The sequence below is a fragment of the Aptenodytes forsteri genome, unplaced genomic scaffold (genome assembly GCF_000699145.1).
Source record: "Aptenodytes forsteri isolate BGI_AS27 unplaced genomic scaffold, ASM69914v1 Scaffold273, whole genome shotgun sequence".
Lineage (NCBI taxonomy): Eukaryota > Metazoa > Chordata > Aves > Sphenisciformes > Spheniscidae > Aptenodytes > Aptenodytes forsteri.
The window spans coordinates 4,355,885-4,378,076 of NW_008795041.1; the positions used below are offsets into that span (position 1 = coordinate 4,355,885).

At 39.6% G+C, this 22,192-nt stretch overlaps 1 protein-coding gene across 4 annotated transcripts; it reads right to left on the reverse strand.

Annotated features, from left to right (window-relative positions):
* Nucleotides 1-109: 109 nt before the first annotated feature.
* On the reverse strand, nt 110-21,637 carry ACOT9 (acyl-CoA thioesterase 9). Of its 4 annotated transcripts, XM_009276912.2 has the most exons (15): nt 21,550-21,637; nt 19,966-19,992; nt 16,907-16,952; nt 13,056-13,226; nt 12,924-12,961; nt 10,687-10,770; nt 9,991-10,094; nt 8,799-8,872; nt 6,607-6,674; nt 5,535-5,646; nt 4,290-4,380; nt 3,712-3,797; nt 2,804-2,891; nt 2,466-2,616; nt 110-2,221 (listed from the first exon to the last, which is right to left on the reverse strand). In XM_009276912.2, the coding sequence occupies exons 1-15, from the start codon at nt 21,629-21,631 to the stop codon at nt 2,163-2,165; spliced, it is 1,281 nt and encodes a 426-aa protein (XP_009275187.2). In that variant the 5' UTR covers nt 21,632-21,637; the 3' UTR covers nt 110-2,162. The 4 variants fall into 4 exon arrangements, with proteins under 4 accessions (XP_009275187.2, XP_009275186.1, XP_009275189.2 ...); XM_009276911.2 differs by lacking the exon at nt 19,966-19,992 and having other exon boundaries at nt 21,550-21,633; XM_009276914.2 differs by lacking the exon at nt 2,466-2,616 and having other exon boundaries at nt 21,550-21,633.
* Nucleotides 21,638-22,192: the final 555 nt, after the last annotated feature.

Sequence of the window (22,192 nt, forward strand, 5' to 3'; positions counted from 1 at the left end):
AGATAGTCAGGAGTAATACATAGTTCCGAAATAGATCCCTCCACTTCCTGCCTTCTTCCTGATTTTTTAATAGCCAATAGCGATCCGTGCAGCGAGGGGGGAAGGAGCTGGGACAGAATTTCAGTTCTTTATTTGTGTGGTCAGTCAAGTATATTCAGTTTCCAAGGAGAAAAACAGAAAATACAATACATATCCACAGTGTCATAACCATTAAAGAAAAAGATTATAACATCATACAGCTGAATCAGCACTGAAGTGTGGCTGAAGAGAGAAACTCTATGTAAGGAACCAAGAGCTTAGTGTCACTGCCACGCATGAATCTGATCCGGATCAGGCAACACCCCTGTGCCTCCACTGGAAAGCGATCTAACTTAGAAATACAGGCAGCCAAATCCTAGAAAGGAAAGGCTGGTGTGTAACGTGCTGGTTATTACAACGCTCGCTCTCCTCACACAAATAGCAGTCAGCTGTTAGGAGCCACAAACTTCATGCTATCCTAGCACCAAAGGAACCTGGTCCTAATTGTGAATTTCTCAAACCCTCTTACTCAGAAATAAAATTTCAACATGTTGCTTTATTTTATCAACTTGTTTCATGCAACTGTGCCGATTCACATCATTTCTACTTGCTGCTTCCTGATTTCAAAAGATTTTAAACCTAGCAGGGAAGCCGGAGCCTATTCTCGTGTATCATATAAGACATCATATTTCATCCATTTAACCTACCATTGGGCCCAACTACTCCTCTTTGGGTGTCTTGATCAGACAGGGTATCAGTCTTGATTTGAAGGTATCAGAGGTCCAATTTTGTGCTTGTGACTAATCATCCTCACTGCTAAAAGCTGATGCCTCCCATCCACTCACCTTCCTAATTTCAGGATGTTGGGCTTTATTTGCCCGGTATCGGAGATTATTAAAACTTTCTCCACTACATCAGAAGCACTTCAGTATCAAGTACTCTCTTCCTGTTACTTATATGCCATAGTTATGTCCACCTTGGTGTCCCCTCCATGGTGGGGAATTAACTCTGTCCTTTACAGGTAAATCTGACAACCTTTAAAGCTGTGCAATACTCATATTTCATTACAGTCTTACCAAGGAACCAGAGAAATAATCCAGCTGAGGAGGCTGTCCTCTAGCTGTACCACCCCCCAGCGGGATAAAAATCCTCCCACCATTCAGCAGCTGACTTGGGAGCTGGTCAAGACAGATTCTCTAGACCCCTAACTCCAGCATCAAACATAACCATTACCATTTTGCCAGCAGTTTACCTTTCCTGCTCCCACTCCCTAACAAACCAAAACGTTCTGCTCTACAATGCCATTTCCCAGTCCCACTCGATCTCGCCAATCAGATCTCTACTCTACAGGCCGTGAGAAATTAAGGAACTCACTTACAGTTATAGCTTGGAAAAAAAAAAAAATTAGAAGAGGCTGGCAAGGACTGGCTGTACGCAAACAGAATGCCAGAAGAGACCATCTGGCCACCTCATTTCATTGCAAAAATCAGTTTCCTCCCAAGGGAACGTGAAACCATCCAAAACAGGAGCTGCAACAACCCTGTAAAATCCCAGCTGATGGGAAACACCTGCTTTACATTGTGCACACCCTAGTAACTTCTGAGCTTACGCTGCTGCCCAGATGCATGTGTCCTCGTTTAAAAAAAAAAAAGTAAGACCCTAAAACTAATTTACACAAGAATGTAGGTCAAATGGCTTCGTCTGTGTGTATCTACTTATTGCACATATCTTTCTGGTAGAACTTCTATCCCTTATCAGGGAAACACAAAAGGAGAGCTACTAAGGGAAAGAAGGCAGATGGTGACAAGACAGCAAAGGTCATAATGAGATCTCTCAAAGCAGACAGAGAGAAGCGATCTAAAGCTTAAGACCGTATTTTTTCAGCCTTTTTTCCTAGCATCAGCATGTAAAAGTAGATTTCAACAAATCCTAGTAGCAGAGAATAAAAAATCCTAATACATGCAAATACAAATAGCACTAATAACATATTTTTTGTTGTGGGGTCTGGGTTTGGTCTGGGGTTTTGTTTTGTTTTGGGGTGGGTGTTTTTTAGTATTGCAAGCACCTGTCTGTTAGCCATGCCTGGTGACAACTCTTTCCAAGACAGTGTGCTGCTACACTGCTGACGCAGCATTCAGTGCGTGTCAGATTTCTCTCATGACTGCAGCAAAGTGTCGCTTCCCATCTAAATACAACATGGACTCTGAAATAAGGTGGAGAAAAGGGAGAACCATGTTAGTAACTTAGTATCAATACTGGGCAACTACACAGAATGGTAAGACTAAGAAGCAATCCACACAGCCAAAGTATAAAATAAATGTGGTTTGCCATGAAATCCTGTTAAATTCTTCACGTGCCAATAGTTCACCTACTAAAATGACCAACGTTCCAACCAAAGCCGTCTCGTCTACAGAGTTATGATGACAATGCATTAATTGGATACTTGCCTCCATAAGTTTTGGGGACGACCCGTGGGACCTCATTTTCTGATGTAAATGTAAAATGGAAGATATTGGTTGTCTGGTGCTCCCTGGTATCTGCATCATAAACCTCACTGTGTACTCGAACCTGGATGTAGTTTTTTTCTGTGTAACAGACCTACACATTAAGGTAAGAGTTATAGTTCATAATTTATCACTGGCGCTGAAAAACTGTAACAGACTTCATTGCACTGTTTAACAAGAAAAGTCACACACTCGCATAATGCACTGTTCATTACCAGTGACTAACAGTGACTAGGGCAAAGATAAGTTTTTCTCCCTTTCAAAAAGAAATCAACTCCTACCTGTCCAGAAAGCAGTAATAAGGATCCAACCTCAACTGGCCTCTGAAACATGATATCGTCAACGGATACGATAAAAGGTCTGGAACCCCTGAGCAAGAAAAAGAGAAATTTCTTCTCAAGAATAACAAGGGTGTTTGGAGAAATTTAAAATATTTCATTGTCAGCATTTTAATGAAGGGTTACTAGAAAATAGATCTCTCTCTTAAACACAGGCCACAGGAAGTGCTAAAGAATTATGTCATCACCCAAGACAAAAATAACTGGAGGAAACCTCTCACACATAAAAATACACGTTCTCTAAGGACACATTATTGCATCATTATTGCATCTTATGACTTACACTTGCTAGGCAATCTTCATGCCACCATTGCTTAGGCCTTGGTTTTCCAAACACTGACATAAAATACTTCACTTTCTATCAGGCTGTGCATGCTAGATTAAACTTACGCATAGATCTTCGCTGGATGATGACCTCAGTCACATTTTCTAAGCACAAGCAGTTACCAGAAGTTGTTCAGAAACCATTCCTCTTGTGTACGGAATGAAAAGATGTAATATTTATTTGATAGAATGTCTATTTTATATGGTTAGAAAGAAAACGTATCTTCAAAAGTCAATCTCAATAGCTTGGTAAGATAAAAGAAAACAGAAAAAGGATGTGTTTTCTATCTTGACATGTAATGCTTAAAAAGCATTGCTCCAAGGAGCAAGATGCAAATCTCTTCGTAAATACAACAGATGCTCTAAGGAACGTAGTGCTGTGCACTAATAGTGCAAGATTCTACTAGACACCTAGGTCTTTTCTACTCAGATTGTCATTAGGTTGGTTAGCTTGGCTTCCCGACATATATATATATGGGCACAGTGCTCTGGATTATACAAATATTGCAGTTGAGTCTTCAACTCACCCATAGCTGCAAGCAGTTGCCCATCCCAGTTCAAATGCCTTTCTCATGAGAAAACCCCCAAAGATCCTATTGAAGATGTTCCGTTCCTGTACGTAGAAACAAAAAATCAAACTGCTATATTACACATATTCTTTTCGGAGCATTGTGTTGAAGTCTGCAGTTCAGTTCACAGTTTTTAACAGAACTTCCAGCATCTGAATGCTGGAAAAAGCACTACTGAAATACATATGCAAAAGTCCAAGTGGCTGAAGCAACTTTACTTAATAGGAGCTCATCCAACTCATTGGACAACAGAAGATAAAAACTAAAAATTGCATCAGCAACCAGAAGCCGAACTTAAGCACCTTGCAGAGGAATTTCTTTACACAAAATGAATAGTCTGGTAAGAAAACAAAGTAATTTAAAATCTTCTATTTTGAAATGGCAATTCATACAGATAATAGGAAAATGGCAAAAGAAACTGAGATCTAAATACATTGCAAGGACTGCAGAACTGAAACAAAATAATGGATTGACTAGTCTTACAAGACAATTCATAAGTAACTGTTTCTGTAATTCATTAATATTTTTCAAAATACCTGAGGATGGCAAATCTGTAGGCCTTTTAGCTTTGCATCTTCCATCCACACTGAATTGGGTGGTAATTTACGACTCCGGAAACTTACTGTCCTTTGGAAGAGACAATAAACTTTACAGCCCACATTAGCAGAATTCAGCAAGTCAAAAATGCACAAGTAGCAAATGCAGACACACACACACAAAAAAAAACCCACCAAAAAATCCCCAAAACCCAGAAATCCTATCACTAAAAGCTGTTCCAACTGATCTTGAAGCCTTATCTAAAGTGATACTTTGATTTGTTACTGCAATAAGCCTACGCTCCTGATCTTTCAAAAACTTCTGCTAATGTTCAAGCTTATGTGAATGAACAAGCTCGAGAAAGGTACATGAAAGAAAAGGTGAATCACAACCCCAAAGCACACACTTTGTCAGAATAGCCTTACTCTGTTTTTTAAGTCATAATATGAATTAAAAGCACACAATGAGCTAACAGAGTAATTCAACATCAAACACGCAGACGGTTTGAGGTTTTCAAATCCAGACAGAATGTGTACAAAATACATCTGCTAATTTTAAGGAAAAGCATGTCACACTTTGGTAAACAGCTTTGAAAATAACAATTGTATAATGTTAGTAAGTTAAAGAAATTATAAATTATCCACAAATACAACATTGCACTAACGTCATTAGGCATTGTTCTATCACCATTGGCACTGGATGATTTCACACAAATCTCAAGTATAAGAGAAGTACGCCAACAACAGTCTCCCTCAAATAATGCTGTCAGGTATTATATTTAAAACACATTGCAACGTTATCTGGTCAAAATATGGCCAATTCCTGCCCTCGTTTTTTTTTTCTAGATATCATGGCAGAAAACTCTTAGATTGTGCAAGTCACACAGCTGCAAAACCATTCCGTTCCCTTATTTGGTTAAACATCATTAACCTTTTTCCTCAAGATTATTCCTAACAGCTTGCTCAGAAGCTCTTTGTGCTTACACTGCCACTTTCACCATCTTGGCATAGCTAACACTCTTTAACGACAGAAGACTCTTTTAAGAGATGCATATGTCACATTAAAGTGTTTTTACACACATTACCTGTGTTTCAAATAAAATGCCACAGAATTTAAATGGTGAAATGGGAAAACAAAATGCATGCATTTATTCCAGACTACCCTCTTACAAGCACCCACTCAAAAGGCACATTACTTCTCTCTTTCATAGGACTTCAGCTCTCCTCCACCCCTCCCCTTCTTGCCTTGTGTCCAATGTATTAAGGAATATGTCATGAACAATGTTTCTTTCTTCTGCAGTGGGAGCCATTTTCAGTAAGGAAGCAGTGCTGAAATCAACCCTCTTCAGCTTGTTCACTAAACATAAAAAAAAAAAAAAATCGTATTAGAGTTCAAAGAAAAAAAAAATTTGGCTTGGCTCTGAAGATTTTAACCTGGAATCAGCTCTCTCTTTCCTTTTGTCTTTTTCCCCCTGTAAGTTAAAAGCTGTAACTTCACAATCCCACAGATTCAAACAGAAATTTGGATTTCAGAATTGACTGCATCAAAGGAAAAATAAAGCAGAAGTTCACTGTTACCTCACCAATGTGGTGAAGACCTTTTATACATATACTATGATACTCACCCACCACTCCTACAGAAAACTTAAGTACTCCCCTCAAAGTACAGAAAACATATCAAAAAAGAAACCCTACAGAACAAACAATCTTCTTCAGGTTTTGCCAATGGTACAAGAACGCAAATTTATGATAGAACTCATCACCATAGGCCACAATGATTGAAATTTTAGCTTAAAAGATCTTCTGTTCAGTTTATTCAGTCTTTAATGTTTCCCTAATTCTCTGCTTTAAAATTCCAGCTTGAAACAAAAGAAGACAGAGCTACACGCTCCTTCCCCTGCTCTCCCCCCCTTCTTTTTCTGAGTTTCTTTCCAAAAGGAACATGGGCACCCAGACAGGTAAGGAGCTGTGATGCACGCAGCAGAGCCACCGTGGGGGCAATCAGCCAGAGCATTAGGAAAGCCTGTGCTGCACTCAGGTCTGAAGTGGAGGGAGCACCCTGGAAAAGGAGAAGTCTAGGCGGGGTGCAGAGCACATCAGGAGTGCCCTTGTCTGTCAGTTTAGCCAAAGCGTTTCCAAGAATGTGATAGCAGGCTTTTAAACTCTCTTACACTACTGACACACGAGACAGAACGTAAACCTGATTTTAAACAAATTAGGAGCATTTCTAAACAGCAGAACTTCTGAAGTCTACTTCCTTCCAGCTACTAAGTTGAACCTGAAGCAGATGTGCATACTACCAGGAAGTATGACATACATTCCCCTTGCTTGAAGATTTCTTCTTCCTCAGGGGTCTCGGGAACGACTGGATTAACAAATGCTGGCCTATGGACAGGAATTTTTTTTAAGTTACAAACATTATAAGAATTTGTCCCGTGAATACGTTATAACAGTCTTCCGTGTTTGCTTACATACACATTACAAGATGAAAAGACATACACTTCAGGTTACGTGGCAGCTGCCAAGAGAGTATCATATTAGCTTTAACTCTGAAGAAGCAGTTACGTGATCCAACCACTACCTAGTATAACTGAGAAAGAGCAAGCAATGCTTCTTAAAGTCTATGCTTCTTAAAGAGCTAAAACTGTACCCACAGACTATAATGAAGCTTATGGAAGTAGAAAGCTGCTTAGAAACTCAGCAAATGAAGATGTGATGATCTAGGATAGTCTAAGAGACACACAAAAACTGAACGGTATCATTCCTCCTGGAATAGAAAGAGCACAGTGCCGTAGCTAGCAAGTGTTCTTATAATCCACACGTTCCCATGACAGCCTTATCAACAGCCAAAAGCTGTTTACCACATGTACTACTTATCAAAGAAGATGATATGAGGCTGCCTTGAGTACAAATTTGTGTTTATTTTACTGCACAAATAAGTTTAACCTAATTATAGAACATTTAATTATTTCTTTTCACAAGGCAAGGCAAATGCTTGTTTTCCAGAGCCATTCTTCCCTGTAATTTCCAATTATTATTTTTCCAATTATTACTTTTGCTGAACAGTTCACCTCTACCCCAAGCCTTTACTTGGGCTGGTGACAAGAGGCATGCAGAGAGGACCTTTTCGCTTGGAACAAACTGCTCCTTCCTGGTTTGCTAAAGCTCTGGATTTTGGAGACACACCAACTCATTCTCCCCCTCCTCAGCTCAGGACACATCTACATCAGCTCTCCCGTCCAAGCCCCAGGCTGCTGAGATGCAAGTTTGCTATGGTCCAAAAGCCACACAACCATGTTTCTGTGGCACTATAACCAACCTAACATACACTGCACCGCTCTGAAAGGTTTTTACCTCACACAGAATAAATACCTTCCTTATATGGACGGAATGCTTCCGAAACACAGCTGGCTTGTGGCCAGCTGGCCTGAAGAACAGCCACTGAAGTTTGTATCTATCTGCACAAGTCCATGTAGGCTTGTCCTCAATCTGCTAGTGTATAATTACATCAGATTTGATGTAATTCTTTTGCAAAATAAGTCCTTAAAATGGGAACCATAAATATAAGGGTTTTTTTAAGTGTATAGTATGTCAATGAGTTCTAAAAAAATCTCATAAATCTGAAGGAAACCAACCTAATAACTACTTCTAACATTATCAGGACTAAATAATTATGTCAAGCAAAACCCCTTCATTAAGTACAGGCAATTATTTAAACTAGTTAGAAACAGAAAATTGTTTATTACTTTTGCAGGCTATACAAGAAAGAAGAAATACAACGGATTTTTCTGGTGCTGGAGTCATAAACCAAAACTGAAACTGAGCAGCCTGTTAGTTTAACGACTAAAGAATTACAGAGAGTAAAACCAGAAAAATAAGAGTTGGGGTTTTTTTAAGTTCTGTGGGAATACTTATCAGTTCCATGTTACTTACATAACCAAGTTTTAGGCTGAGTTATTCTGATGACACTTACCATGTCTCTATTAGGGAATTAATGACATTGTTCACTCAAAGACTATTTAACCATTGAAACTCAATCTTTTCCATTTTTATGGCAAGAAGGCAATTAACTCTAACAAGTACTACAATGCCGGTGGGTTTCTAGCAGACTCATTCACTTCTGTGTTCATCAGGCCAGTCATTCAAACACAGGGAAAAATCTGTTAAAGATCTGTTGGTCAGATCCCAAGACCAACAGCAATCCCCGGTATCATCTGACCGCTGAAATCAGTGCTCTGAAGCTTGCCACAGGAAAGTAAAACTGGCCAGCAGAAAACATTGACTATGTCATTTATCCCCAAGACCAACAGCAATTCCCGGTATCATCTGACCGCTGAAATCAGTGCTCTGAAGCTTGCCACAGGAAAGTAAAACTGGCCAGCAGAAAACATTGACTATGTCATTTATCACCTACACTATATGGCTTCTACACATACACAGCAAGCTGCCGTGTTTGCTATTTTCACCACAGCAGGAGTCTGCAAACTATCTTCCTGTCCTACAAATTACCGTTTATTCTCTGGATCCCGGGCCACCATGACAAAGGTTGCATCTAACACAGGGCTGTAATCACCATCATGTAGCTAAGAGAGAGAGGAAACAATTATGTTTTTAAACTCTCAAATTGTAAACGCGCTTAGCAGGCTATTCAGTTGACATCAATTATGCCATCACACTGTTAATGTTGTTTGCTTTCGCGTTCTGTCATCCCTTCCAAGATCTCTCACAACAGGTCGAAGAGAAGGAAATAACACAAATTAAAACTCTAGCTTCAGGAATTCTGCAATGTAAACATTAAGCAGGGAATGCTTCTTAACTACTACTTTCAGGTGGGAGGGGAGGAAATCAACACAGGCATTGTAAAAGGACCACTTACCCTTTATTCTGAGAAATGCCAATACAACGTTTTTTTGTCAATATCAAATTGCCACTAATTGCCAGCACTGCAAGGAGTTCAGACAATAAAGGTGTAACATTATCTTCTACATCAGAGACTATACTTAAGGGGACCAACTGAATTAAAAAAATATTTACCTGTTTATCTGAATTATAGCCACTAGTACCACTTCAGTGTTTATAGCATATCTTTGTTACTCTAAATAATTAAATAACTGAATTAATGTTTCAGTTAACTAATGAATTGACAGTAAACATTCAATAGAAATGTTAAGGATTTTTAACCGCATTATTAATATTCCTTTTGCTTCCTGCACAGTGTAGCCTAGCTACACCCTTCATTTAATTTATTTTCTATTATTTAGTATTTAATAATTTATTACAAAAATTATGCTACACAGTAGATAAGATGAACACAAGGGATACAATTTAGTACTGAATCTGAATACCAACATTAAAATTTGTAAATCTATAAAATGCAAAAGTATAAGGAAAATAAAGTTTTTCAAAAGCAGGGTGAAACTTATTTAAGAACGCGCAGAGCACAGCCACCTATTTTTTCTGTAGGAATACTGCATTGCAGTTTAATTACAAAATGCTGGTTAAGAAAAATGCATGTCTTGAAAGAAAGATTAGCAACAGACTATTGGAAGTCATCTTGGTCTTGAAACACTAGGGTTGTCTCAAGCCCTTCAAAAACAGTTATTCTAGAAAATATAACTTAGATCGCTAACGTCATCATCCAGAATTCCCCCTGAAGCACCTCATGCTTGTCATAAGATGGAGAGAAGTCACAGGAACTAACCTGCAGCATGTGCATCTTCACTTCCATTGAGGTCCTCCCAACCCAAGAAACATTGCCTGTGAATTTGATGTCACAGTCTGGATATATAATCTTCTTGCACAAATCTACAAGACAAACATTAGAGGTTACTGGAGACAGATCACTCGCATCTAATATTAGAAAGACTGGATTCTCTAAGACCTTTTTGTGTTCTGCAAGTGGCAACACATGCAAAGACAACACAGAAAAGACAGTTGTTGCAAGGGACCACACTGCTAGCCTGCAGTTTCTGCCTTATCAGACTTGTAAGGCCAGAACAGAAGGAGGAAGAAGGCACACGGGTGGCAGACAGATGGCAGACCCACGGAGGTGTTCAGCAGAACATGTCACACAGGCAAGGTCCAACTCCACCAGAACAAACACTGTTCAATAACGAAGCTAAGAAACTCACATGCCAAAATAAAACCAAACACAGAAGTGCAGGAAGCGTGAAAGTTGAAGGGAAATATGAAATGTTGAAAAGCATCTACAAAACCCTCTTCTCTCCTCCCTTCAACAAAAGCCACAGCACTCAGAGTTCAAAGCCAAAACAAGATGAAGTGAACTAAACAGGAGAGGGAAGAAAGTATCCTCAGTAACAACCATGGGAAGGCAGTAGCTGCTGAAAGAGTAAGACAAACAGATGAAACCATTTCTACTGACCAAATTGCCACTTACTGATTTTATCCACCAGAGCTGTAACTATTGATAAGGGAGACCTTGGCTGCATTTCCTGCTTGGTGTGAGTGTAGCAAATAAGAACTGTGGAGAGACCAAAACCGGAGTCAGCTCTTTAACAAAAACTTCAGTGGAGCAGATCAAAGCCATCTTTGTGAAGCATGAGAAGTAGCTGCAAAACACAAACTAAAGTATCATACTGTAGGAGTGCACGACTTCCACATTTTCATGTATGTAACTCACAGGATTGCTATAAAGAAAACAGTGATTCAGCAGCTGTCTCGGTTACATGCATATTTACTTACTACAAAGAGAAATTTAGCTGAGCATTTTAAATCAACCCATCGCTCCACTTCCAATCCCACGTAATCTCTTCCCTCTACCCCTGCAGCCCACTGTCTCAGATCCTTCCTACCTTCTATTTTGATTTCATGCCGGTTGTCCAAGGATACATGCTATCTGAGGACTTATTTTCAAATACTGATTCCTTTAAAGAGATGCAGATTAGATAAACTGTGCCTTACAGGCATGAAAGCATAGTCAGAGGTATTTATCACACTGCAATTACTACTAGCCAAACCACTATTTAAATTAATTAGCTCTGCTCATAAGAGCACATCCAAGTAAACAGACTCCTTAGAGTAATACAAGGCGGCAAAGATTTTTTTTTTCTAGCACTCATGATTTTCACTCAACACAGATTTCCATAATCAAAAGTATCTGTTTGTACTTAACGAGATAAGAGAGAAGGCAGATCTCTGTCCTTCCAGGTAATCTAAGAATTTTTTCCCTAAAATTACTGAAGTCACAATTCTAAAAACTGTTATGCCTATCAACTCATGTCGTCAATAAAATTAGTAAGAGTCTGAATGGGATTTATCTGAATCCCATTGCCAAAGACAAAAAACTATAAGTCAATCAGACCTTTATGCAGTACATCTGCTGAGATCACAGAATATACTGGGGGGAGGGGAGGGATGAAACGATACATTTTCCTGTGAAAACTGCTGACCACCATCCTGAGTATTCTGTAATTGGGACAGAATCTTGATTAACTCGAAACGATACATCCCCAGTGGAACTGACTGAAGCCCAGTATGACTACAAACAAGGCAAAGACATTCTGTGCTGCAACAGGAAAAACCTAAGATCTTCACAGACTTCCAGGAAAATAAACAAGGCACAGCATGAAAAACAGGCTCATCTCATCTACCAATGGAGGGTACCCAACAGTTTCAAGTCTCCTTTTCTAATTCAGGACAGATACTGAAGCCACTATCTTCCACATCCAGAAAGAAATATAAATCACCTAGCTATTTTGTCTACCCTTGATAGATAGGTGACATGCATTCACTTGTTTCTCTGCCTTCCTCAATTTTGCCCATGTGGACCCACAGAAGGTCTTTCTTTCCTGCCAAAAAAGCTGTTCTATTCAGAACTTTCCCGTAATAAGCACTTATTCTTTGTCAAAAACCTCCATCACAATGCTCCCAACCAGCTACAGAATTCTGATGAAGAAGGAAGTCACCTGGTGACATTTTAAGAGAAAAGTATCTTCAAGTTGTATTAACAACCTAGCACTTATTTTAGCTGCAAACAAAAGTCAAAGATCTTGAACTTTTAAAGACCATGAATAAATGAAAAGGAGAGAAAAAATTAAGAAAGCTAACTCATGAAACAACTGAGTTGCTTTCACCCTTAACATCAATTTGGAGACAGAACCCAAGAATCTATACCGAGTGTTTTTCATTTGTTCTCAATGGATACATTCTGTTCTTTCCAGATTATACTTTCTTCTCCCCAAAGGGAAGATTAAAATATTTGCACCTCACTATCTGTTGGGGTTTGTGTTGGTTGGTTTGTTTTTTTTTTTTTTAAGAGAAAAATCATGTTTTAATTTGAAATTGTGTGCTCTGCAAATTTTCTCTGATTTAACACTCAATGCAGATTCATAATCCAGGATCATTTCTTAGTAAATTATTCTTGTAGCTGGTCCTTTACAAAATTGGCAGAGGCAAGAAGCTGAAGCTGAGCAATTTTGCTTCTGTCTGTTCTTTGTCATCTTTCCTTCTCTTTCAGCATCAGCATCTTTTCTTTTTTTCCTTCCCCTTTGAGATAGCGCACTGATGTGATTCCCTCCCTGAGGCCCTATTATATCATACCACAGTGCTCAACAGTACTCAAACTCACTTTGTCTGCATTACTTGTGCCTTCTTTACAAGGGCATAGATACATACCTCCTAAACTGTCAAGATCTTCAAGTATCCTTCCAAACCTGTAAGATAGGGTTTTTTGACAATTAAATACCTACATCCATAGTAAATGAAAGTTAACACTTACCTGTATGCGTAACACGGTTGCTTTGTTACCTTACACTGTTGTGTACGTTCAGGTACTTTTCTCTTATTTCAGGTTGACTTCCTAGAGGCAGAGTAACTTCCAAGTAGCTATCCTTCATTCTCCTAGGAGGGAGATCTTCCTGCCGTTTTGCCAGTAAAGTATGAAGAGCTTTTCTTTCTTGCATTGCTTGCACATGATCCCTGGTAAGAAAAAAAACACTCTGTCTCGAGTATGACAACGGAACTGCAACCCTAGCTAAAAGATGTCACATTGAAGATTATCAAAATGGAAACAAAAAAGTAGTAAAAATAGCAAGACACAGTAAGCGTGCCTTGAAAAGAAAGTGAAATGCATATAATGAGATATGCTAAGCAAGACTACTGCAGAAAACTTTTAAATAGTTTTGTGTACAAGTGGCAAGCACATATTTTGCACTAACAAGATGAACAAAATTTATCTAATTCTGAATGCTACCAAAATGGTTCCCCTTGAAAAGAACAAATCAGACATCATTAAACCTATGAGGTTTTGTGCATATTCATGTCTTCCATAGCTACTGTATCACAACTCTTCCTACAGTGCCAATTTTAAAGGACTGACTGTCAACTTACAATCTCTCCCAAGAAGTAAAGCAGATGTATAGCGTTGGTTAGTACTAACAACAGAGAGAACTAATCTGCTAAGACTTGCTATCATCCACAGGTGACTTCTCCCTTTACAGTGTCAGTTCATACAGCATACACTTGATCAGCAAGCTAAAAGAAAGGGAAAATTAATCTATTTCTCTCTCTCTCTCTTTTCCTACCCAGTCATCTTACGACTATACGGGAAAGTTATAGAAAGAAACAATACAGAAAAGGGAGCACCACCCCTTCAGAGCTGCTTTTCCAGCACCACCAAGTCAGAGGGGTTGCAACTCTCACAAGGCAGCAAGAGCCAACTTACTGTCACTTCTTTCCAGTCTACCAAGTTGGTTCCTTGCACAGGTATCTACAAGATATAACAGTCTTGCCCAACATTTGCTCTTACCTGTTCCTCCAAAGTTTCCTCCCCTTAAAAGTGCAACCTGACTGAATAAAGCAAATATTTCATAACATCCCTAGAATCAACAACAAAGCATTAAAAACCTAAGGGTTAAGCATGCAACAGTTCCAGTATAAAGCCAAGGAGTATGCAAAACTATGAATCCATTTCATAAAGAAAGAGAAAACATAAAACACTAAGTAACCAAACTTAATTTTAAACTTGTGGATATGTGCCATTCGTTCAGTTGTGCATGCTGCATTGCTGAGATCTGAGTGCCACTGTGTTTAATAAAACGAATTTTAAAAAAACTTAAAGAAAACAACAGAAAGAACCTTTTCACCAAAAAGAAAATTTGTCTTAAGATTTGACTTCGGATGAATTCTGGGCATTAACCATTTAAGATGAAGACTTTTTTGGCTTGAGTTTTATTTTTGGAAGAGGAGAGGCACAAAGCAGTCACGCTTCAACATATTTATATTCCCTCTTTTCTGTTTAATAATTTTGGGGGAAATATGAATAATCCATGATCAAAGAGAGTAAAAGTCTAGCAGAAAATTTCAGTTAGTTTTGTTTGTTTGTTTTAAATATGAAATACGGTTTACCTCATCTGGGCAACGTGACTACTGCAGAGTTCAGAGAAAACAGAAAGGTAACAACCTCCTCCAGAGTGTTAATGTTTGAAGTTATGCCACTGCACAGAAATGGAATATACTAGATGACTAAGGAAAGACGCATGTCCAAGATGATGCACCTTTATGCTTTTTAAAAGATTTGTTTCCAAGGTCTTTCAGTGAAAGGTTTAAGAGAAATTAATCAGAAAGTAAATCAGAAATTTGTCTACAAACACAGAGAAACCAAACAACAAAAATTTAACTATATTCTGTTTTCACCAGTCCCATCCTGGCTCCTCTGAGATCAGCAGCAGAACTCTTCTTGACTTCAGCTTCAGAATGTACTCTTCAATATATGGAAGTACCAGGCTCAAGGCAGTAACATTTTTCAACAGACAAATACTCTTACACACTGCAGTACCGGTCATACAGTAACAGTACTTCATATAAGTATTAACTAATACCTGCCCTAAACATTCTGAGAAATGACATTATTTACTTCTGAAATGGCCACAACTCTATCTAGACTATAATTAGCAATGAACAGATTAATAATTTTAATTACAATTTAAGTACAAAACCAGAATAAATACATAAGCAAGATATTTCTTTCTAATACAAAATGCCACTGGCCTTTACAAGAGAAATCACGAACCAAAGTTTCCTTTTAGCAAAATTAACAGCCGAAGGCATTCCTCCAACATGCATCTCTCCCCTCTCCCAGCAATGCAGATGTATGCGCATCAGTCCTTCCCTAGTTCCCATTTCGGGACCCCTATCAAGCTATTCTCTTAGGTTTGTCCTCTTTAGTCATTCTGTGGTCTAACTCGATTAAAGCACTGGCTGTTCAGTCTCCACATGTATTAACTCTTTGTCACTCCATTTTAAAAGTGGGATCTCAAAGGCTACATGATCCATGGCCTCCAAACCTCCCTATATTAAATCCGCCATTCTCAAGCACTCCCAGTTATGGGTTCCCCGGCTTTACTTCTTCATGGTAGTTGAAGCACACAGTACTCTGCAAACCATGTCTGCTGTATTTTATACAGCACAAGAGACGCACCTATCTAAGAAAAACACTGCTGTGGTGATCCTGGCTTCAGTCTGCTCTCCTTCCAGGGCGGGGGCAGTGGGGGAAAAGAAATGGATGGAAGATCAGATTTGACCAGAGCCCTCTCAAATCTCGATCGAAATACCTCAGATGGTATTTCCCTATGGTGTGGGTCTTCCCCAGCCATTCTGGGCTGCAGGAAAGGCTTTTTTAAAAATCAGCTTCTAGAGCCCTTTTCAGCTGACCTACCAAAAATTTCAAGTCCCCTCATGCTTACATACTAGTATTACTAAGCAAAAATCAGCTTCCCAGATTCAGGCATTTTCTTTAGCGTGCCTATAATCCTATTTAGACAAACCTAGTCAGAAGGCCTGGACATCAGACACTCCATCCAGACAGGCCTCTCCATTTCCCCATCAGTGCACAAAGTGTGAAACGAGAGCTCAGCAAACACAGCCATACGGAAATCAACAATCAATACAATAAATATGGGACCAACCAAACAGCAATATGTAATTTCCCCAGACTGCTATACTGACTTATTCAGAATTGTTAACAGTAGAGGATTACAGTCACCTCTGGCTTATTCAACATAATGGAGCGGGAGGAAGGTAACCTGAATAAAGCCAAAACATCAATGATTTAAACCATATGTAAATTAATCTAAAATTAATTTATAGCCGAGAAAAGAAATGCCCAAGATGCTCCTGACTAAGGGGACACAGACCTCAAGCTGACAATTTTCCAAAGTAACACGAGTGCTGCCAGGCCATTCATAACGCAGCCTGCTTCATGCTGAACCAGCTCAGTTGCCTCCGAATCCAGTGCAGGACAAATCCACCGTGTGGGTACTCCACCAACAGATAAGTCAAGAGGTTAACAGCAACATAACATTTCCAGTCAGACTCTACAGCTCTTAAAGTTCCATCAGATTCAAAGCTAATGGGAGAATCTTTTAAGCATCAAGATCATGTATTTTGTTCCTTTGGTGCTAAAGATCTTCTGCAACAGAAATCTCAGAAGTCTGAGACCCACAAAGTAACAATTCAGAAACCTTGTTTGCATTACTTTTTAGCTTGGATCTTTTTTCTTCCCCAGTCAGCAAGCTAACATCGTTAACTTCCACTACGACAACCCTGAGCTCTCCCTGGGTTTCACAAATAAATTAAAATACATTTAATGCACACTGTACCTCCAGTTGGTAGATGCTCCCACTATATCCCTCAATCTGCTCCGCACTGAAAAAAAAAAAATCAAAGCAAATCAAGCTTAGTTCTGCAGGTGATGAACATGAGGTTGCCTGGTGCTAAAAGGCACAACCCTCATCCCAGAACAGGAAAATTAAGCAAATTCATGCAAATAGCAGCCCAGAAACAGAAGTTTGGCCAAATTCACTGATGCTGTTAGTAGGCATATCACAATAATGGGTTGAGTAACATGATTCTGTAGCTTACTGTGTACAGCCAACAAAGAATGCATCTTGAGCGTTTGTTAATGCAATCGAACACCGGCAATGCTAATTAACAACTGAAAGAGACAGCGGATCAAGATCAGATTGAGAAATTTTGATGTGAAAATATTTCAGCCTCAACACAAAAAAACTGTGGAAATAACAAAAATCAGAAAGTCATAAAAGAACATAGAAAGGAACGATGCAGCTGGGAGACAGGGAATGAGGAGAGTACTTTTTAAATAATCCCACCCATGAAGGGCAGGTAATGTCAGCCGATTGCCTGTTGCCAGCAGGGTCTCATAGCCTAAAGTTTTAGCAGCCTCAAAGAACACAGTGTTAAGACACTGAAGACAGGCCTATAAAATTGCTTCTGACACCGTCTGCACTATCAGAGTTAATGCTAGCTCTGCACAAGTTTTTCCTAAATTTCAAAAATAATCTGCATAAGCAGTTTTTCTACTCCTTCCTTGGATGAGGCTATTAAGTGTGCTAAGGTCCCATCAAATCTATCAAACTACTCTTATAACTATTAGGCAGGTGAAGGTATGCTATCTGGAAACACCTGAAAACAAGCAGCAACAATCCCCAGGCTCGGAACAGAAGAAAGTTGAGAACTGGATAGTAGGGATTCCTTGCTTATTTACAAAGATTTTTACACAAGGGGGTTCAAATATTAGGACAAAATAGCTAGGGACAGACCAAGGAAGGGCTACCAAAAAACCCCCAAATTTTACGGTGAAACAGAAAAAGGGCTGCTGGTGACTCACAAGCTGATCCTTTTTACTTTTAAGTTATTAGACATCATCAGGCTTGGCACATTCCAAACTAAATGCCCGGTCAGAGCATTCACAGTGATCAGCAAGCTGTCCTGTGAACCCTAGAGTAAGCAGAGCCCGATTTCCTAGGTATTTAAATCATATACCCCTCCCTCAGCCAGATCCACCTGGCTCTGCCCCCCTCCTCCCCACACAATCACTTCAGTTTCTGCTGCTTTCCTGCCCAAGTCCCCACACCTCCACCACTGCAATACCCCTAACCTACCCTTTCTTGCTCCTTCCCCTGCAAGACCTTCAGCTCCATCCCTACACCCCCAGCCTGCTTCTGTGTTGCCTGCCCCCTAGACAAGCACCAGCATGAGCTGTGGTTAGCCTGGAGCTAAGCAAGGCTGACTGCCAGCCAGCACATAGATTCCAGTCACTCGCCAACTGCCAGCAAACACCATGGTCCGTGCCCGATGCCAGCGCCAGCTCTGGCACCCTAATGAACCTCTGATTCACGAGCCAATTTTCACAAAGCATGTGGAAACACGTTTCTCTTCGAGATTTGTGCTCATCTATTTTGGCTAACATCAAGCAACAAAAGGTTCTGGAAGAAGAGGGAGGCAAGAAGATAGGCAGACAAAAACAAAATAGCTTGCTTAGGCCTCATTTCTTTAGGAAATTAGGCTAAAACATGTTTTGAAATTAGAAGAGTTCCACTACTAATTCTGAGAACAAAAAAATTTCAGTGAAAGCAACTGATTGAAAATCTTAAGAGTTGAGGGGGTTTTTTTCGGAAGGGGGAAGGGTCTGATTCTTTTTTTTTTTTAAGCAGCGGGCTTGTTCACAGAATAGGTACTACTTTCCTGTTACTCACACTCCACCTGTGAAGCTGCCATAGCATGCATCCAATCAATACAGTGTTAGCAGAAATACCGTTACAGCTTCTAGAACACAAAACCTCAATTTTCCAACAGCGTGCACTCTGTGCTGGGATGGAGGGGGAATAAACAGCACTTTCTCTTTGTTTAAACTAGGTTCCTCTTCCCTTTCAACTCTAAAGAGGTAAAAAGCTCTGAAAAAAATCTCAGGTCCAAACCTGCAAACATGTATATACACTGTTAGTCCCATTCAATACCTCTGATTTCCATTTTAGACATACGAGTAAACATTTGCCTGGCTGAAACCACGTAATTTTTATTTTAACAATAAAAGGACAAAGCATAAAGTGTTTCTAAAATTTTGCCAAACTAAATCTAGTCCATTTTACAGGCTCCTAAGTACATAATTTGTCTCTTTTTTCACTGGGAAAACTATATTGCTCTTCCAGATATTAATTATTTTACAACAGAAATTTAAATAAGTAATTAAGCATAAGAATCCATAAACTCTCTTTTCTCAGTTGGGAAATGTCTTAGATATGCAAAACAATCACAGCAAATGGGTTTTATCCATCATTACCACATTGCGTATTTCACAGTATCTCCTAAACCATGGTCAGTGGATCATTAATGCCAGAGCAGCAGGGCCTGAGTTTATTTGCACTGTGCTGTGACGAAGGACACGGGGGCAGCTGGACAAGGTCGCTGCATTCATCTCTGCCAATGAGATCCATGCCCCCTTGTGCTGGTGCCTCCCCAGGCCGCATCCAGGTTCAGGTAGACCACTAGGATGTATTTTACCACCAGTTTTGGTATAGAGCTTGGTCTGGACTTCAGTGAAAGACGCAGATTCAAATGTCTAACATGAAGCTAAGTACTGCAGGAGTTGCTGTGTAAGAGATTTTGTATCCCACAAGCCTCTCAGAAACGTGTTATCCAGCACGCCACCAGAAATACAGTGTGCTGACAGAGATCTAGTACAACAATATTGCCACAAATAAGATCAGAGCCATTCACTGAAGGCAAAGGGGCTTTAAGCAAGTCGACAGAAAAGAATAGCATTTCCATTTTCATGAATGCTGAAGTAAGGAAAAACAGTAGCTGAGTAAGTTTAGAGTTATAGCAAATACTAAAATATGTATAGACTACCACAACACACCATTATTCACATGAATGGGTAAGTCACCTGTGGAGTGGAAAACACAGGTTAGATTAACAATTTTTAAAAAATACAAATTACATCTATTAAGGGGTTACCCGATTATTCTACCTGCTTGAGTACCATTTACACACGTTCCTTAATTTTAGTAAGCAACTGTAGGCAACCTGTCCTTGCCTGATTTACAGTCAGTATCTTTGTGTTTTCAACTGAGTTCGTCCTCTCCTTCAAAGCCAGCTTTCCAGTTCCTTTGTCTACTGGCTCTGTGCAGCACCTGCTTGCAGTGTAATTCCAATCTGTTTTTCAAATTTGGTGCTACCATGACAAACACTATTAACTTTGGAAAGAATATCTGGGGCATTTTTCAGAAAGCGGCATGAGAGTTATCTCAGAGGAAACGTCCAAAGTCCTGCTTGGTGTAGCCTTTGGGAGAGCCATGGGAGAAGGGAGGGCATTCACAACTGGGACCCAAAGTTGGGAGGAAGCATGTGAAAAGCTAGAAAGAATAAGTATTTGCTGGTTTGTGAAAGCATGGATACCAAATTAAAGGAAACTAGTTTACATATCAGCAAAAGTTTGCATAACATTATTTAAATGTTACGATTTTGGAACAGAATCTCAAATATTTACAGTTATTATAGCCCAAAAAATATTAGTATTCCTTGGAAACAAATCAGAGGCAAGGCCAGGATGGCCTCACTGCTTCACTATTTTTACTGGCCTTCTAGGTGGTATCATTATCAAATATCCAAATAAAAGAGCAGTGTAATATTTGCAAGTATGCAATATTCTGTATCCTTGCTTCTCCCCTTTAACCTCCCAAATTACTATTTATTAACAATAATGAAAAAAGTTCTCTAACAACCAATAGCCCTCATTTTCTTTTACTGGATAACCTGTGGTTTCTATTTAGAGAACAAAGGGAAAAGAAGATCTTGGAAACAAGCCTCCATGAAGGAATTATTTGTACCTGGCTCTAGCCCTTTTCCTCCTTCCCTTTTCTCAGTACATGGGATTAGAATGCAAGAAAACTTTTTTAAAAGCTTCTGAAACAGGAACATTATGGTTTATTACTATTAGAGCGCTAAAACAATCTTTCAACACAAAGCTCTATTGACAAGAGCATTTTCACGAGGCAATGCTGCTGATCTGATTAAAAGATTTCTCTAAGTTTACGAAATGAATGGTATTGACACATTAAAAGTTCTGTAAGACATTATTTCCACTCAGTTCCTCCATTTCTTGGCCATTCTCTCCAGTCGCCATAGTACCTGTCTGTACTATGTTGACTTTCTATCTAGAGCCAACTTGAGAAGCAGTTGTCCCTCCAGAAAAGAATCACACTCCCTTCCAAGACTAAAGAACCAGACGAGCCCCTAAATCTTCAATGATTATGCATATTTGTTGCCATTAATCTCCAAACACACACAGTGATTTTCTGCTACTTCCTAAACTCACTATGAGCTAACTGTCAAGGGCATGTGCATTATCCAAACCATATCAACACATGAAGGGCCACCACCTGAAAAAATAAACTCCTTAGAAACATTTCTAAATCTTCCGAAGTACAGCCAATTTTTTTACCTTCAGACATGTCAGGAAGCACTGAGGAGCCACTGGTCCCAGAAGTGAGTGTCCTAGCCAGAACAGAAGGAAGCTTCCTCATGGTGCACAACCTATAGGCAGAGCGGAAGAATTTAGTGTCATTAAAACTAATGCCATGGAAATAATTTAGGATTTATTTTTGGAATGGCGCTGATTACTTCAGAAACCTCAGTCCTTATTTTTAGCCTGACTTTTAGAACCAGATACAATCCGTACAACAGTTCAAGCCAGCTGAAATTCCAGCTGATACCTGTCCTTATCTGAAAACAGGAAGGAAGAATGATTCACTGGTGGTAACCGTTCTCTTCACTGACTATTCAGATGCCCTGAGACAACCAGCTTAGACCAAACACCAGCTTCTACCCTGTAGACAACCTAACACAGACGGGGTCCGTGTGCATCTAGGAAATCATCCATGACCCTAACCATACGCTTCTCCTGCACTTGGCTGGTGCGCATAGCGGTGGAAGGTGGAATATCCCAAGAAGGATATCACAAGGCCTCCCACACAGTCCCATTCAGCTAAGCCTGGTATTCTCCTCCATGGCTTGTACTACTGCAACTCAGAACAAGCCTAAAGTGCAGGATATAATCCTCTTAGCTGTTCAGCAAGAAGGGACAA

Excerpts from the sequence above, each read along its gene's own strand:
- ACOT9 (XM_009276912.2), bottom strand. The coding sequence starts at position 21,631 with ATGAGGAAGCTTCCTTCTGTTCTGGCTAGGACACTCACTTCTGGGACC. Across the intron at positions 6,675-8,798 it reads CGGGATCCAGAGAATAAACG|GCCAGCATTTGTTAATCCAG; the intron begins GTAATTTGTAGG and ends TCCTGTCCATAG. Across the intron at positions 4,381-5,534 it reads CTTAATACATTGGACACAAG|GACAGTAAGTTTCCGGAGTC; the intron begins GCAAGAAGGGGA and ends TCTCTTCCAAAG.